General features: G+C 49.2%; 2 protein-coding genes across 6 annotated transcripts in view; one reads left to right on the top strand and one right to left on the bottom strand.

Moving 5' to 3' along the window:
- ARHGEF6 (Rac/Cdc42 guanine nucleotide exchange factor 6) overlaps nucleotides 1-2,491 on the top strand; it is a 40,815-nt gene extending 38,324 nt beyond the window's left edge. For all 5 annotated transcript variants that reach the window (XM_051792582.1, XM_051792589.1, XM_051792598.1 and 2 more), the window contains one exon: nucleotides 150-2,491. In XM_051792582.1, coding sequence (XP_051648542.1) covers nucleotides 150-290 — 141 coding nt within the window. In that variant the 3' untranslated portion in view covers nucleotides 291-2,491. The remainder of the gene's footprint in view (nucleotides 1-149) is intronic.
- Nucleotides 2,492-6,568: 4,077 nt separating this feature from the next.
- On the bottom strand, nucleotides 6,569-12,427 carry CD40LG (CD40 ligand). Its single transcript, XM_051783782.1, has 6 exons — nucleotides 12,218-12,427; nucleotides 10,314-10,451; nucleotides 9,733-9,775; nucleotides 9,406-9,462; nucleotides 9,056-9,118; nucleotides 6,569-7,149 (listed from the first exon to the last, which is right to left on the bottom strand). The coding sequence occupies exons 1-6, from the start codon at nucleotides 12,371-12,373 to the stop codon at nucleotides 6,785-6,787; spliced, it is 822 nt and encodes a 273-aa protein (XP_051639742.1). The 5' UTR covers nucleotides 12,374-12,427; the 3' UTR covers nucleotides 6,569-6,784.
- Nucleotides 12,428-13,369: the final 942 nt, after the last annotated feature.

Below are 13,369 nucleotides of genomic sequence, written 5' to 3'. Positions count from 1 at the left end.
TTATATTCTCATCCTCAGAAGCTCCTACCAAATGTCCCTGATATTTCATCACCTCTGAGGCACCAGGCAGCAGGCACGTGGAAGTACCTCATTGCATCAAGTGCCTGGGCATTAACTGTGTCTTTATTCCTTTATTTCTCACCTTGCAGGAGAACAAAAGGATGAAACAGTGTTTGGAGGAAGAGCTAAAATCCAGGAAGGACTTGGAGAAGCTGGTTAGAAGGCTGCTGAAGCAGACAGACGAGTGTGGCAGGGAGGACACGGGGCGCAAGTCGTCCCTGATCGCCTGAATTCGGGGAGAAGCTGCTGGCAGTGGTGTGTGACCTCAGGTGTTTTTTGGGAAGCGGAACTGGATCCTTTGCCTCTTCTTGCTCCTTATTTTGTTGGTTTGGGGAATTTTGTTACCAAAAAAAAAAAAAAAAAAAAGTCATAGAGAAAAAAAATAGTTTTTCTTCCATCCAGTAAGGAAATAAAGCAGAAACAATCGATCACAAGTAAACCAGTAAGCAAGCGGTCCATGATTCACAATTCATCTGCAGCAACTAATACCTCATTGTACCTGCTACTGGGAGCAAATACAAACTCAGCTGATGATTACTGCTCACAAAGGCTTGGGCAGCAGTTTCCTAGAGGAAGCTTAGGCACTTTTTAATGCTTTCATTCTTTTCAAAAGCACCGGTACCTATTTACTGAATGAAAACATTATTGAGGTGGCATTGAGCAGAAACCAAAAAGCACCATGCTCCTCTTTTCAGATAATCACAACTGGGGAAGCTTTTCCCATTCACCTTCTTTTTCCCCATTAGTTGACTGTAGCGAACTAGAGCCCAGCAATACTGTGGTTCCTGTGTGGCCTTGATACTGATTAAAATGTGCAATTAACATGAAGACATTTGAACTCCCTGGGGAGGTCAGACCTGGAGCACCTGTCAGAGCGCATGGGAAGGTGTGTTGCACAGTGCTGCCTCCTTACAGCTCGTGATTAGCACAACAGGTAACCGCTGTTCTGCCCCCCATCCCGTTTCTTATGCATGACCTAAAACTCCTACCCCCCTGCTTTGTTTTCACATTGAGTGTCCAGGTATCCTAGGAGATTATAGTTTTGCTGCGCTTCCCCTTGCAGGACGTGCTTTTCTCTGTATGAAATGTAAACACTGCTTGACAACAACAAAACAACCCCAAATGTGCTGGTTCCTGCTCCCTCCTGCCCACGTTAGTCTCTCCATCACTCCTTCCCAAAGGCTGGGAATGTAGCCAATGGCCACTTCTCCCCCCATCACCCCAAAGGGGCTTTCTGCTAGAGAAAAGGAACTTTCTCTTGGAATAGGAAAGGTATTTATGCTTTGACAAGAGCTGGAACGCTTCTGGGAAAAGGATGTGCAACACCCTTCCAGATCCCTGCACAGCTCCTCGAACACAGCACACAGGCAACATGCATATGTATCAGCTATCTTCATCTTATTTGGTGTTATACCCTAGTTTAGAACTGATGTTTTCCTTCCTTCCTTAACAGCATTATAAAAATAACCTTCTGTTAAAGTTAATGATAAGTCTTATTTATCTCACAGGGCAGCATGGTCCCAGGGTGTGCAAAGGCACCACAGATCATTACAGTCACACCGTTACGTTGGTCATGAAGGACATAACAGAGGCAATAATTACAACTCCCTCCTTGCCATTAAAATTCAGCCAGGACATAGCAAATGGTGTTTAGGGAGAAATAGACTCAAGAAGATCATAAGGAGTGTAATAAGAAACGCTCTTTAAGCTGTTTCTAGGACAAAACAGAGGTCTGGCTACATTTGCCATGCCCAGAACATCCCAGCTGGATGGCAGCTCCCCACATCCCCACCCAGGCACACAGTTGAGTGGTTTGGTCAGCAGTTGAGCCCTAGTGTTCCTGTTAATCGTTTTCCAGGAAAAGGACCTTTGCTGCACATTCTGCTGCCCTGGGATGCCATGCCCAGACACCTCAGCACTATCTGGTCCTGCTGCCTGCCCAAAGCTGGGCTGGGAACTGGGCTTGCAACATGCAGCCAGTGCAAGGAAGCAAACCAAGGACCCTTTACACTCCCAGGAGAGGGTAGAAATGTGTCCTCACTGCCCCCAGGTTTAGTTGAAACCCGTGCTGTGTACATATGCATGTTTGTGAGATGTAATGTGATGGAGGGCACACTGGGACTTTTTGGATCAAGCGTTTTGTCAAGAGCTAGAAGCCAAAAAAAGACAAGAAAATAAAAAGGAAAAGAAGCCATGCCGGATGGACAGCAATGTTTCCATATTTACTTTGTTTACAGTGCTTTGTAAATAGGTTCCAGTGAGTCTGTCTTTAGATGGATGTTGTGTCAGCTGCCTTCCAGTTTATCTTTGTCATGTAGGTTTATTTACTGTAACTACTTATGCAAGTTCAACTTTTCTAACATGTTTTTATTTTGAACAGTTTTTTAATTGACATTTTCAACAAATAAAGAAGGATAAAAGTCTCTTCTTAGCCCTCGGTGCTGCTTCCTTTGTTTCCATTGCAAAAGCAAAACCAGGACTTGCTCTGGGCATTGCTGATTTGCTCAAAATGCCCGTGGCTGCATCGTCCTGCCTCTGATTTACTGGATGCTGGTAGGGATACAGGAGCAAAGGGTGATGCTGGCACTTGGGCTGTTTATTCCCACCATCACCCAGACCTGCAGCAGGGAAGGGCGCCTGCTCCCAGGGGAAGAAGATACACTTTCATCCCTCAGGCCCTGCATGCACTCTGCTCACAGGGATGCTTTATGGAGAACAGGCTGCTCTCTGCTGCACCAGCCAGCTGCTGTAGATAAGTGACTTCCTGCCTGTTTGAGATTATTTTTTTTTTTTTTTTAGTTTAGTGTGTTCTTTTCTGGGGATTAGGTGTGGTGACAGGATTTCCTTTGGTCTACCACTTGGACAAGACTCTCCTGCACACTGGGGTTTTTTTTAACTCTTTGGTAGAGACATGCCACACTCTCAGTGTGCAGCCAAAGCACAAGGATTGAGACCAAGAGGACCGGACCCTGCTCTTCCTCTCCAAACAGCACTTGGAGTGGAAAATAGAACATGGAAAAAAAAGAAATACTGGCCTTGCGTGCATCATGGAAAAACACTCAAGTCTGAAACTGATGGAGGGCAGGTTTAGATGGGATATTAGGAAGAAATTCTTTACTGTGAGGATGGTGAGGCACAGGTTGCCCAGAGAAGCTGTGAATGCTCCATCCCTGGAAGTGTTCAAGGCCAGGTTGGATGAAGCTTGGGGTAACATGATCTAGTGAAAGGTGTCCCTGCCCATGCAAGGGGGTTGGAAGTAGATGATCCTTAAGATCCTGTCCAACTCAAACTGTTGTAGGATTCTGCAAGATAGCCCACTTGAACCCAAGTGGCACTCGGGAGAATTGTTGCAGAGGCAGAGCAGGACCACATCCAGACCCAAGAGCCCTGGACAGGCATCCTTCAGTTCCTGCTGCCTGTCAGCTCTGAGCTCAGTGGCCCAAGTTGGAGAGACCCTGCTTGCAAAATCACATACAAATCTTTTTTGAAGAAAGAAAGCCCAAAATCTTCTTTCTAGTACAAAACTCAGTATATGTATATGTATTTCCAGCAAGTTCAGTGTGTCTTCAGCCATGTAAGCACCTCTCTCAGCAGATGACTGTGCTGCTGCTTACTCCTGCCACTGCTCATCTATCACCCCCTGTGCCGGTCCTGCTGATGTGTCCCACATAATCATCATCCTCTCTTCCCCTTCTTTACTCAAAAGCAGTTTGGAAACCGTAAAATCCACAGCCCAAGGACTGACAGAGAGGTCCGACGTCAAGGGAACAGTCAGTGTATCGACAACCTTCAAACTTTCCGTGGGGAGAGGAAACCTGTGCCCGCTACAGCACCAGGCAGGGCAGTGGAGGAGAACAAACCACTCGGGAGAAGGGCACAGCTGGATGGCAGCAATCGAATCTCCTCCCCTCCCACACACTACCTCACATCTGAATCCCACAGGCTATTTTTGGCAAGCAAAGAAACAGAAGCAAGAAACAAAAGCCCTGGGAAAAGCAGCGGCATGGGCAGGGGCCAGGGTCAGGCAGGCAGCCCACGGGCAGGGTAGGTGGCACCTGCTGCTCTTGCTGCAGAATTTACGGACTTGTTTTATGCCTGCTTTTTGTCCCCTCTTTAATTGTGTCCCCCAACCATGTGATTTGCAGCTCTTGGATCCCCTGTCAGTGATTTGGGCTGGGGATCACAGCCCAGCCCAAAGTCTCCAGCAGGTGCCCCTAGCCACTGAGTCTGGGGGCTGCAGGGGCTCCAAGGCTGTGCACTGATCACAGTTTCTCCTGGCTCATGATGAACAGTTTTTCTGCTCCTGAAGGTTTTTGGCCACACACATGCTCCTCATGGCCCTCCCCTCCCCATCTGCTCACTCCCAGCTTTTTCTGTCTCAGGCCACGCCAGTTTGCACTGTCTTTGGATTCTCCTGTGGCTCCCACACACACTCCCACCGTGACCAAGCAACTCCACCTCCCCTGTGGAGGTTTGGGGCTCTCAAGCCATGCCAGCACTACCTGGCTGTGTTGCAGCAGCAGCAGGAATGTGGTCAGACCCTCGACACTGCAGGAGGCTGGGGGAGGCAGCAGCTGCCCAGCTCCACACACAGCAGCCACAGGATCCCAGCTTGTGCAGCATCCATCCTCTGCTCCAAAGCAGAGACATCCGTGCAGGCTCCATGACCTTAGGACAGGCAGGAATAATCCTCTTCCAGTCAGGTGTCCTCAATCCTGTTAAACTACTCCCCACCACTCTGCTCCACAGCTATGCCTGGTGCTGCACCTCCAGTGCCCTGCTGCCTTCCCAGGGCAGGGGCTCCCTTCTTCCTCCTCCAGCCAAAATGTCCCCAGTGATACCTGGCCCTGGCACCCCAACATGCCCCAAGGAGCATGGTGGGATGGCTGCCCCTGGAGGCTTTTGGGACTGGCTGTCCCCAGTGTGCCCCCCCAGTGTGCCTCCAGTGCCACCCCCCTGCACTCTCAGTCCCCAGGCTCCAAGCAGGACCCCAGGAAATCCCAGCCTGGGACAGGGAAGGCTGAGCAGCGTTTGAAACACACAAGGCCACCTATCTCTTAATTCATAAACTGTATTAGCTGGGTAATCAGTGGACAAAACCCCACACTAGGGAAGGGGAAACCATGGATATTGAAATAGGCTGCAACATAGTCCCCTAGCATGGAATCTCTCTCTGGTTACAAATGTAAGACCGTTTCAGTTAAATAAATATTCCTTATGCATGGTGTCAGACAAGAGTTGTCCACTCCCTGATGAAGTTAGGCAGTTTTGGAGAACAGTCAAAAAATACATATTAAATTATAGTGAAACCAGACTGTCTCTGAGCTGTATGGTAGGGGCTGTGCTGGGCACCCAGCACTGCAATGAGCTGTGCAAAGACTGTCCCATCCATCCCATCACTGGTGGCACTCAGGCACTGTATTAGGGCTAGACCTGCAGCCTCGAGTGAAGAAAAGCCTAAGGACTGCCAAAATCTGGAAGCTCTTCCTGTTGATTTCTAGGAGTCTCTCCAAATTTTGTGACTCTGACAAGTGTCACCAGTATAACACAATGCCCCGGGCTTGCCACCTGTGTAATCTTCAAATACTTTAATAAAATGCTGCATCAGCATCCTTGTGCCCTGCTCACCTTCCCCACATGCCAAGCTGCAGAATAGGGTTGGAAGACCCCAGTGTGCAGCGTTCACCAGGTACCCCACCCCCTGCCAAAGACAGGGTCCTGCTCTCCTGGAGCTCAGGAAAAGTGCCACTGTTGGCACATCCTCAGTGAGGACAGCCAGAAGATGCTCTGCACATGCCCCTTGGAGGGCTTGGTCCTGCCACCCTTGTGCTTTTCTGGTCCTCCTCTTAGGGTAGGAGGGGTCTCAGGAGAAGATGCAAGTCCAATTTTGAGGCACTGCCCAATGCCCCTTCCACAGAGGAGTGAAACAGTCCACAGGCAGAGGGTTTTCTACCTGCAGAGGCAGGAGGAAGGACAGTCTGGTGAGCAGGTTCAGGTCACCGAGAGCAGAGCACCACTGGTGCCTTACCCTCACTCTGCCTTGAAATCAGCAGTACCACCTCAGCCACCAATCACTCCTCTGACGTGGAGCAATTGTCACCAAGTATGAACCCGGCCAAGGCAGTGACACACTGGGAAGACTGGTTGAGTTTCATAGGTAGGCATGGATGGAAAATAGAGGGTTCTCAAAACACAGCAGACAGGGTGGCAACGATGCATCACCAGCAGCTAGAACGTAAGGGCAGTGCTGGGCTGACTGATTCCTTTAGAGAAGACGTTCCTAAGCCTTTTTATGTTTTTCCGTTGATGTTTGGTAAGCAGATTGGTACGGGAGATATGCACGAACACAGCTTGGCTGAAGTGCCCCAAGCCATCCTACAGTTGCTAGGAAAGAAACGTTGATGGTAGTTTGCTAAACAAAGCTCTTGTGACATAACGGGGACAGTGACCCTGCCAGGAATGTGGGGTGTGTGGACCCAGACACGCAGCACCAGCATGTACCAAATCATTGGCAGTGGCAGAAGAAAGCTAAAAGCAAACAACAACAGCCTCAAACTTTGTTCCATTTGTGTTCTCAGGGCCCCCCGGCCCTCATTAATAAATAACAAAATATACAAATTAAGAAACAAGAAAAACAAAGAGGCAGAGGAACATAAATAAAGGGAAACAGGGAAAGGCACGTTGCTCAACAAAGTTGGGCTGGAACCCCAGCTCGGGTTCCTCACTACAGCTTGAAGATGCCAAAGTAGTTGTTGCCATGGTTGTAGTTCAGTTTTGTGGAGTCTGTCACGTTGACAAAAATCATGTCATCTTCCCGGAGCTTGAAGACACCTCCCACCCGGATGGACCGGAGTTCGCAGTCACTCTGCTTGCCCTGTGTCTGTAGTCCCTTCAGCAAGAGCCGGTCCTCTTCCTTGGGGAGATGCAAGTAAACAAAGAGGGTGAAGGGTGCCGAGGATGGTTCCTTGGTGCAGAAGCTGACTTGGGAGTAGATGTAGTAGAGCCCTGCTTCCTTCACCTTCAGTTTCCCCTCGTGGTTGGATATCAAGGTGTTTGTGGGGCCATACATGGTCTCCTGCCACTGTAGCACTGTGGAGAGAGTGTTGCAGGTGAGCTGGGAGAAGGAGACATCCAGGTTTTGCGGGGCCCCCCCCAGACATCTGGCCTCACAGCCTCTGTTTGTCTGTGGGGTGTGGGGGTGGGTCCTTCCCACCCCAGGACACCAACCCCAGCCCATGGGAGCAGGTCCCTTTCCCCAAGGCCAGGGCAGGTTTAACCCATGTTGCTGGTCACTGGCCTTGACACCCTTGAATTGATATGCAAGTGGAGGAGCATTTTGCTTCCTTCATCTGGCCAAGTGGAAATGCTTAGGGAGGAGGATTGCACATGGTTACCACCACAGACCAAACACACTCCTGTGTCAACTCCTGTAGGGTTGCTATCTCCGTGGATTTCAGGGATACAACCTCCAAGCCCTCAGAGCGCTGCCAAAGCATATTGCAACTCCATTATTCAGAACCTCCCATCCCAGGGCACACAGCCTTTCCTCCAAAGTCCCTCCTCCACCTGGCCTCTGGAGATGGCAAGACTTTACCAAGGAAGCACAAAACTGAACACCCCACAATTCTGATCCCTGCCTGGGTGCAGAGCTGGAAGGGCTTTGCACAGTGAGTTCTGCTTCCCACCACCGGGACCACGGCTCACACAGACCAGCTGCTGCCATGGCTTTTGGGGCACTACTGGTGTCATCCTGGTAGCTCACAGAGCTGGTGCAGGTAAGCCAATAAAGAGATCGGGAAACCATGGGGACTGAGGTCAGCTCTGACCTCCGGGAGGGAATTTGAACCTCTGCCTTCCCCAGCCTACAGAGACACCTGCAAGAGCAGCCAGGATGAGCAACCTGGCTCCAAGGGAAATAATGGGTTCAACTGCCCCAGCCCAGAGTCCCAGTTCCTGCTGCAGGGTGACCTGGGTGATCCTGGGGGAGCCACATAGCCCATAGTCCAAGACTGAGCATCCCACAGGGACATTTGCCCACACGGAGCTGAGCACCAGGCAACTGCTGCTCTCTGGGCTATTTCAACTTGCTTTATGGGCTCAACAAGTGCTTGAGCAAGGAGTTTTAAAATGCAGCAAGTTTCTCACTTCTTTGATCTTATCTTAGCTTTCCACAGATAAACTATGCTCTGGGTGAAATGCTGCGTCACAGATGGAAAGAGCAGTTGCTGATTGCTGTCAGTTACTCCAGAATTAAATCAGAAGTGCTCAGATTGTGAAAGCTTTGCCAGATGGAGAGACTGGCCTTGCAAGCTCATACTCACTTTGGTAATCCTTGCTCTTGAGGGATGTCCCTTAGCTAAAGGTATGCTGAGGGACAGAGCAGTGAGAGCCCCCATGGTCAATACAGAGGGACACACAAGTGCAAATGGACTCAGGGAGATCTCGCAAACCTAGCGTGGCCATGGCTGTGAATAAGTGCAGCTTGCCTAAATCAGTTTGGATCTATTTTGTGACTGTAAAGTCCTCAGCCAGCCCACATTGCTACCACAACCACTACGGGTGAGAAGAGGATTAAATCAGCAGATACAATATGCCAGCAGAGCCCTCCTACAGCAGCCACCCCAGCTAGGTGTGGCCAGGAGGTCAAAAAAACTCAATTTGAAGAACAAAAGAAAAGTGGGAAGTTTTTTTCCTTAAATATGATGAGAAAAATTTTACCACTTGTAAAGATAAGGCTGTTGTGGTGCATTTCTAGGAAGGCACATATATACAGCTACTGAGGACAGTTGGCACAGGATGTGTGAACCCCGTGTGGCACAGGAGCACGTGGTGACATGCACTGGGAGGTTTGCTGTGCTTTGGGGGCACACTTTCATGCTGGAGTTGCTTTGTCCCTGTCCCTGCCTCTAGAGAGCCACGGGGCAGGACTGGGGATGCACACTGCCATGTCCCACTGGTTCCCTGGCTGAGGTCAGACCGAGCGGGTCTGTCTTACCTGAGCCTGCATTGTTGCTCTGCCGAACTGCCAGGTGGACTGCAATTGGCTGCCTCTTCTCTGCTGCAATTCCAAAAGGCCAGTGTTATTAATGCCTTGGCACCCTGTCCCCCCCGGGGCAGCACAGCTCGTCTACAGGGACTGCAGCACCTCCCACTTTTAGGTTTCTCTACAGTCCAATTCCAGCTCAGATACAGTGTCTCCAGATTCCAACCCCAGCTCCAAGTAAAGCAGGACCTGGCCTCTACTCAGCAGAGACATGCAGTTGCCTCTGAGGCATAAAGCCCATGGAGGAGACAGTGCCACCTTTCCCACTGCTGGGACAGGATCTGGATGTGCCCACACCTCACCTGCCACAGATGTCTCATTCTTGTGTGTCAAATGGGGATGTTCATGGTGCTCATGACCTGCAATGCAGAAAGGCCATGAATTTAGTTTTGGGTTCAGTTTCATCAACTTCAGCCATTGTGCCACCCAGAACTGCCTGCCCTGGTGAGACACCCATGCCCAGTGCCCCCCTCCACCAGCCCCATGTTGTGCACAGCCCTACCCCCATGGGGATGCATCAAACCCTGATCTGTCCCCTGCCTCCATGCCATACCCTGAGCTGCTGCAGGGTGAAGGAAATCCCTTTCCAGACCAAGCTATGGGTGCATTGGTGACAGCAAGAAACTCACCTCTCTGCATGTCATACTTGGGCTGCTCCTCGATGGCTCCGTCCTGTAACAACAGTAAAAACATATATATTTTTTTGAAGATGTACAAATAAATGATTTTGAAAGTTTCTGTATGGTCACTGCTCGAGTTGGTGCTGTTTGGCCCTGACATCTCCTAGCAAAGGTATTAAAAACGACAGAGCCCTTCCTCCCCCTAGCATCATTGTTTGCAGCAGGGGGTTTGTTTATGACCTTAGTTTTCATGCAATTAAAATTATGTCAAGGGGAAAGTCTATTTGAAAAAAAAAAAACAAAGAAGCAAACAAACATCTTTTCATTTAAAAACATGTCAGAGAGCTTTAAGTGCTGCCAGGCACATCCCTGCCCCTACAGCAGGGGGTTTCAGGGCTGCCGAGCAGGGCCCATCTCAGACACAATTTTGGTAGTCAGTCAGGCACTGATGCAAACCTGAAGGTTTAGCTGAGGTCATTGTTGTCATCAGGCAGTGACAACGAGGAAGAAATGTCCCCTTCCTGCCTGCTTTGGCCAGCACAGCCACTCCTAAACAGAGACCCTTTCTTTATTCGCAGAGCAGCACGTACCTTGTACTGGAGATTCTGGAAACCCTTTAAAATCTGTTCACAGTCCAGTAATGTCGACTTCTGACCTTCTGGTGTCCGACATTTCTGTACTTTCCTCAGGAAGATGTAATCTTCATCTAAGCTCAACATCTCTTCCATCTGCCAACAGGGGAGAGAAGAGAGGGTGAATGGAATGTTAGTGGGAAACCTGCAACAGCTGCCAGCAGAGCCATGCTGTATTCCTGCCAGGGATAAATTACAGCCTGGGAAGCTCAGGGTCAGATGTTCAGCACTGGGATGAGCTGAGCAGACAAACTGTGGGTACTGAGAGCTCCCACCAGCCACCCAACACAGCATCTGCACCTCCTCTGGGAATTGCACCCACAGAGCTCATCCTGATCAGCAATGATGGGTGAGAGGATGATTGTTCAGGATCTATTTTTCTGTCACCTTAATAATGAGTTTAAATGTCTCTCTCTGCCTTTTCCAAAAGGCACAGAAATCTCAGGAAAGCCCAGGGACTCAGGGTTTGCAGCCGCTTCCCCAGTAGCCCCGGCAGCTGGGCTGCTTGCTCAGTCCCTTGTTTCCCTGCCCACACAGGGGGCTTTACATTTTTTTACTCACTTATTGATTAAAAAGAGCTGCCAAGAAAACAAAACTACTTGTGGGTTGGGGCTGAATTGCGCCAAGAGTTTCAGATTGAAAAAAATGAGAAACCAATAAATTAACAAATAAATGCATCAAAATACTGATTTGTGAAATTATACCTGGTTTTGTTCTTTTTTTTTTTCTTTTTAAACCTAGCAGTCAGCTAAATGGCAAAGAGAAAGTGCAGCTGGACACGAAGACAGATGGCCGGGCAGAGCGCTCAGCACAAGCAGCACTGGGATGTGGAGGGTTGGGTTTGAAGTCCTGCCACAAGCTCTGAAGGCAGCTGAAATCCTCCTGCCACCCGTGACTGCATTTCAGCTGCCTCTCATCCTCTGTGGTGACCCCATGCAGTCACATTTCACTCTGCTGGGGACCCTCTACTCACTCCTTTGCCCCAAGCTGCAAACTCTGTGCAGCAAAGTTCCTTGCTACCCGCCTTTAAGATCCTCTAGCTCAGGATTGTTCTCCATCCTTGAAGATCAGAAATCACCCACTTAAATTTCAATTTAAGTTGAGATAATACATTTAAAAATCAGTAATGACAACCTTATTGGTGCATCTGGCAAGAAAAACTCGGTCTGGGTTTTAGGCACATATTTCTTTAGCTAGCAGTCTTTTCTGGTTTGGAGGAAAGTAGCTTTAGATTGGTGATTTTAAGCATTATGCAGTGTGGCTGCAATCATGGCAACCTCAAAAACAGCTTTTCAGACTCTAACTTTTTGGTAAATATTGTCCCAAGTATGGGACAGGATCACCGATACCGCATCTCTTCAAAAAATGACAAACTACTAAGGTCCAGTCTTCTCTTCCCTGAATCGAAAGATATCATCTGAAGTGAGACATGGGTAAAATTCATACATGAAACTCTAAAAAAAATTTCATTTCTGGACCTTTCATCTTCACAATTAGTGTCACAGTGCGTGCCAAGTGCTACAAAACCAGAAAAACCATCACCAGCCACTTGAACGCCTAAACCACACTCTCCTGTCCCCAGACTGGCCATGGGCTGCCATGGTTGCTCTCAACGGCTCTTCTTGAGTGATCCATTCTCTTTTTGTTAGCAAATGGAACAGATCCCTTCCTCAGTGTACATCTTCATGTCAAACTAAAGCAGAAATGAGAACACGGGTGAGATAAATGCTACTGCTGCATCCCTCCAGTGGTCAGCATCGTCTTCTGCCGTGTTCATCCTTTTGGTGAGCAGCCTCACCACAGCTGAAGTCAAACCGTGCCAGCAATCCAGCAGAAACAGGCAACCTTCTTTCTCCACTTACCTTATCCATCTTCATGTGAAGATATAAACAGAAGAGCACGGTCCCGATCATCTGTGCGACAATAAATACGGTGAGGAAGCCCATGAACATCTTCATGGTGCCAGGCGAGGTGCTGCTGATGGGTCGGGGTGTCTCAGGGCTGTAGGGTTCATTCATCCTCCTTGCACTTGGCTGGGGCTCCTTCAAATGAGCTGCTTGCAAGTAGCATGAGAACTGCTGTGCGAGCGCCCGCCGCTCAAGGGATACAGGTTGCGGCAACCTACACTTCCTGGAAAAACCTCTTCGTAGTGGGTAGGTTTGTTCACTACCATCTCCCACAACAACATAAAAAAAAGGTTGCTTAGACTTTCTTCTCTCTGTTGCACTTCCATGCCTTTTTTCCTACTGTTCTACAAGAAACAGAGAGAGGTTCTTATTCTGTATATTCACACTTGCCCTTGAATCACTCCAAACTATTCCCTGGTGGTTTTTTTTCCTGTTGCTGATGAAAGTTTTGTGGCAAGTTGTCTTCAAAGAAATGAAGACAGGTAGAGAGCTGCTGAGAAGCCCTGTGGGCTGCCAGGGGCTAGGAAGCACTTGGAAAGTTGGTTGTTTCTCAAAAGGGGAAGAAAGGCTTTTTGCTGTTCATTTCCTTCAAGAGAAGGACGATTTTTGGCAGTGAAGACACTTGGCTGAGGCAGGTGGGTTGTGCTGGTTTCTGCCTTCCCTTGTGCTCCCCAGGGGTGAAGTCTCTGCCTGGGGAGGCTGGATGATCTGGGAGGAGGGATCATCTCTACAGGCACCCTAGTGACCCTAGTGTGGGCACAGCTTTCATGATCCTCAACAGATAGTAGGACTTTGAAGCCCAAAGTTTGAACCTCCCTCTCCAAATCAATTTGGAGAGACAAATTTTAAGCAGCTTTCTTAGTATCTTTGGGAGGTGCTCACCTTGCACCCAAAGGCACCAGCCATCTCAGTCCCTGCATCTACTTATCCATGTTACCTATATCTGCATATCGGGGCATGAAAAGTGCTGCTGGAGATGACAGGCACTCCTGTCAGCTGCTGACCTTCCAGGATCACCACCAACTTTGGGCAGTGCTTGCCCCCTCTATGCCCTTACCCCTCTCAAGCTGGCAGCAGGGAGGTGAGGTCCTGCCCCCAAGCTTTTCA

Source organism: Manacus candei, unplaced genomic scaffold (genome assembly GCF_025592945.1).
Source record: "Manacus candei isolate 608988 ecotype Guabito, Panama unplaced genomic scaffold, ASM2559294v1 h1tg000003l, whole genome shotgun sequence".
Classification (NCBI taxonomy): domain Eukaryota; kingdom Metazoa; phylum Chordata; class Aves; order Passeriformes; family Pipridae; genus Manacus; species Manacus candei.
This window is presented reverse-complemented; position numbering and strand designations above follow the sequence as displayed.

Coding starts and splice junctions, on each gene's coding strand:
- CD40LG (XM_051783782.1), bottom strand. CDS start 12,373: ATGAATGAACCCTACAGCCCTGAGACACCCCGACCCATCAGCAGCACC. Junction 9,776..10,313: donor TCCAGAATCTCCAGTACAAG/GTACGTGCTGCT, acceptor CTGTTGTTACAG/GACGGAGCCATCGAGGAGCA. Junction 9,119..9,405: donor GAATGAGACATCTGTGGCAG/GTGAGGTGTGGG, acceptor TTGGAATTGCAG/CAGAGAAGAGGCAGCCAATT.